At 40.1% G+C, this 2,500-nt stretch overlaps 1 protein-coding gene across 1 annotated transcript in view; it reads left to right on the forward strand.

Moving 5' to 3' along the window:
* Nucleotides 1-464: 464 nt before the first annotated feature.
* The window catches only part of LOC307270839 (discs large homolog 1-like protein), a gene marked incomplete at its 5' end in the record, with an annotated part of 7,699 nt that continues 5,663 nt past the window's right edge, over nucleotides 465-2,500 (forward strand). The window contains 2 exons of the mRNA XM_080054724.1: nucleotides 465-528; nucleotides 2,372-2,480. Coding sequence (XP_079910850.1) covers nucleotides 465-528; nucleotides 2,372-2,480 — 173 coding nt within the window. The remainder of the gene's footprint in view (nucleotides 529-2,371; nucleotides 2,481-2,500) is intronic.

Raw genomic sequence — 2,500 nt, forward strand, 5'->3', positions numbered from 1 at the left:
GTGTGTGTGTGTGTGTGTGTGTGTGTGTGTGAAGGGTCCATAGAATGCAGTATGAATATAAAGTGCATTGTTGAAGTGCGTAAGTTTGAGACCCTCCGCAGACAGGGGGTCTTAAAGAGAGTCGTGTTCAGGCTGTAAACAGCATAATAAGTTGGGGCGACTGTGTCTCAGTTGGTAGAGCGGGTCGGCCGATGATCAAAGGGTTGGAGGTTCGATCCCCGCCCTGCCACCTGTGTCATAGTTGTTGTGTCCTTGGGCAAGACACTTCACCCACCTTGCCTTGTGTGAATGTCGATAGTTAGCCTGCTGCTATCGGTGTATGAATGTGTGTGTGAATGGTAACGTGGGAAAGGAAAACAGGTCTCCCTTGAAAAAGAGTCTCCGGTCTCAATGGGATTTACCTGGAGAAATAAAGGTTAAAAAGAAAAGTGCTCTTTAACTATAAACCTTTGTTTCTCTAACAGACACGACTCGGCCGAAGAGAGACTACGAGGTGGACGCCAGAGACTATCACTTTGTGGTGTCCAGGTTTGTTCTATCTATCAATCTATCTATCTATCTATCTATCTATCTATCTATCTATCTATCTATCTATCTATCTATCTATCTATCTATCTATCTATCTATCTATCTATCTATCTATCTATCTATCTATCTATCTATCTATCTATCTATCTATCTATCTATCTATCTATCTATCTATCTATCTATCTATCTATCTATCTATCTATCTATCTATCTATCTATCTATCTATCTATCTATCTATCTATCTATCTATCTATCTATCTATCTATCTATCTATCTATCTATCTATCTATCTATCTATCTATCTATCTATCTATCTATCTATCTATCTATCTATCTATCTATCTGTCTGTCTGTCTGTCTGTCTGTCTGTCTGTCTGTCTGTCTGTCTGTCTGTCTGTCTGTCTGTCTGTCTGTCTGTCTGTCTGTCTGTCTGTCTGTCTGTCTGTCTGTCTGTCTGTCTGTCTGTCTGTCTGTCTGTCTGTCTGTCTGTCTGTCTGTCTGTCTGTCTGTCTGTCTGTCTGTCTGTCTGTCTGTCTGTCTGTCTGTCTGTCTGTCTGTCTGTCTGTCTGTCTGTCTGTCTGTCTGTCTGTGTGTCTGTCTGTGTGTCTGTCTGTGTATCCGTCCGTCCGTCTATCTATCTATCTATCTATCTATCTATCTATCTATCTATCTATCTGTCTGTCTGTCTGTCTGTCTGTCTGTCTGTGTATCCGTCCGTCCGTCTATCTATCTATCTATCTATCTATCTATCTATCTATCTATCTATCTGTCTGTCTATCTATCTATCTATCTATCTATCTATCTATCTGTCTGTCTGTCTGTCTGTCTGTCTGTCTGTCTGTCTGTCTGTCTGTCTGTCTGTCTTTCTGCTTCTGCTTCCGTACGGGTTATTTTAAATCACTTTTATGACATATAGGGGAGAGCGGGGTAATCTGAGACACTTTTTACATTGGCTCCCATCTAAGCGAGCTAAAATGATATATCCCTCAAATTTACACATTTTCCATTAATTCAGGATGTTTCCAAGAAATGGGCATTAGCAGAATTTATTCAAGACAAAGGGCAGTGAAAATATGATTTTTTTAAAAAGAAGTTGTCATGTGTCTCACTTTACCCCAGCTGTGGGGTAAACTGAGACACACCAGAAAAATCAAGGGGGTAAACTGAACCACTTGCTTTTTCCACTCTGAAACTACCATAACAACACAAATTGTAACAGTTATAATCCTGACAGATAGATTGAAAACCAAATATTACATAACTAATGTCGGACTAGTAACAGAATCATGGGGTTTGGTTAATTAAGCAAAAAAATGTTCTAAACACTTGAAAGTAACTCTGATCAAATACAACATATAATTCATATTCAATAATTAACATGCAAATGACAGATAGAACCAGTTAGATTATAACACAGTCTGGGGGTCAGAACACAGGACCCTTAGAGCCATCCATCTATCTATCTATCCATCTATCTATCTATCTATCTATCTATCTATCTATCTATCTATCTATCTATCTATCTATCTATCTATCTATCTATCTATCTATCTATCTATCTATCTATCTATCTATCTGTCTGTCTGTCTGTCTGTCTGTCTGTCTGTCTGTCTGTCTGTCTGTCTGTCTGTCTGTCTGTCTGTCTGTCTGTCTGTCTGTCTGTCTGTCTGTCTGTCTGTCTGTCTGTCTGTCTGTCTGTCTGTCTGTCTGTCTGTCTGTCTGTCTGTCTGTCTGTCTGTCTGTCTGTCTGTCTGTCTGTCTGTCTGTCTGTCTGTCTGTCTATTCTATCTATCTATTCTATCTATCTAATCTATCTAATCTTTCTTTCTTCATGGGGTGTAGGGAGCAGATGGAGAAAGACATCCAGGACCATCGGTTCATCGAGGCAGGACAGTACAACAGTCACCTGTATGGAACCAGTGTGCACTCTGTGAGAGAGGTGGCTGATAAGGTAACTGTCTGTCTGTCTGT

Source organism: Ammodytes marinus, assembly GCF_949987685.1.
Source record: "Ammodytes marinus genome assembly, contig: scaffold_271, whole genome shotgun sequence".
Lineage (NCBI taxonomy): Eukaryota > Metazoa > Chordata > Actinopteri > Uranoscopiformes > Ammodytidae > Ammodytes > Ammodytes marinus.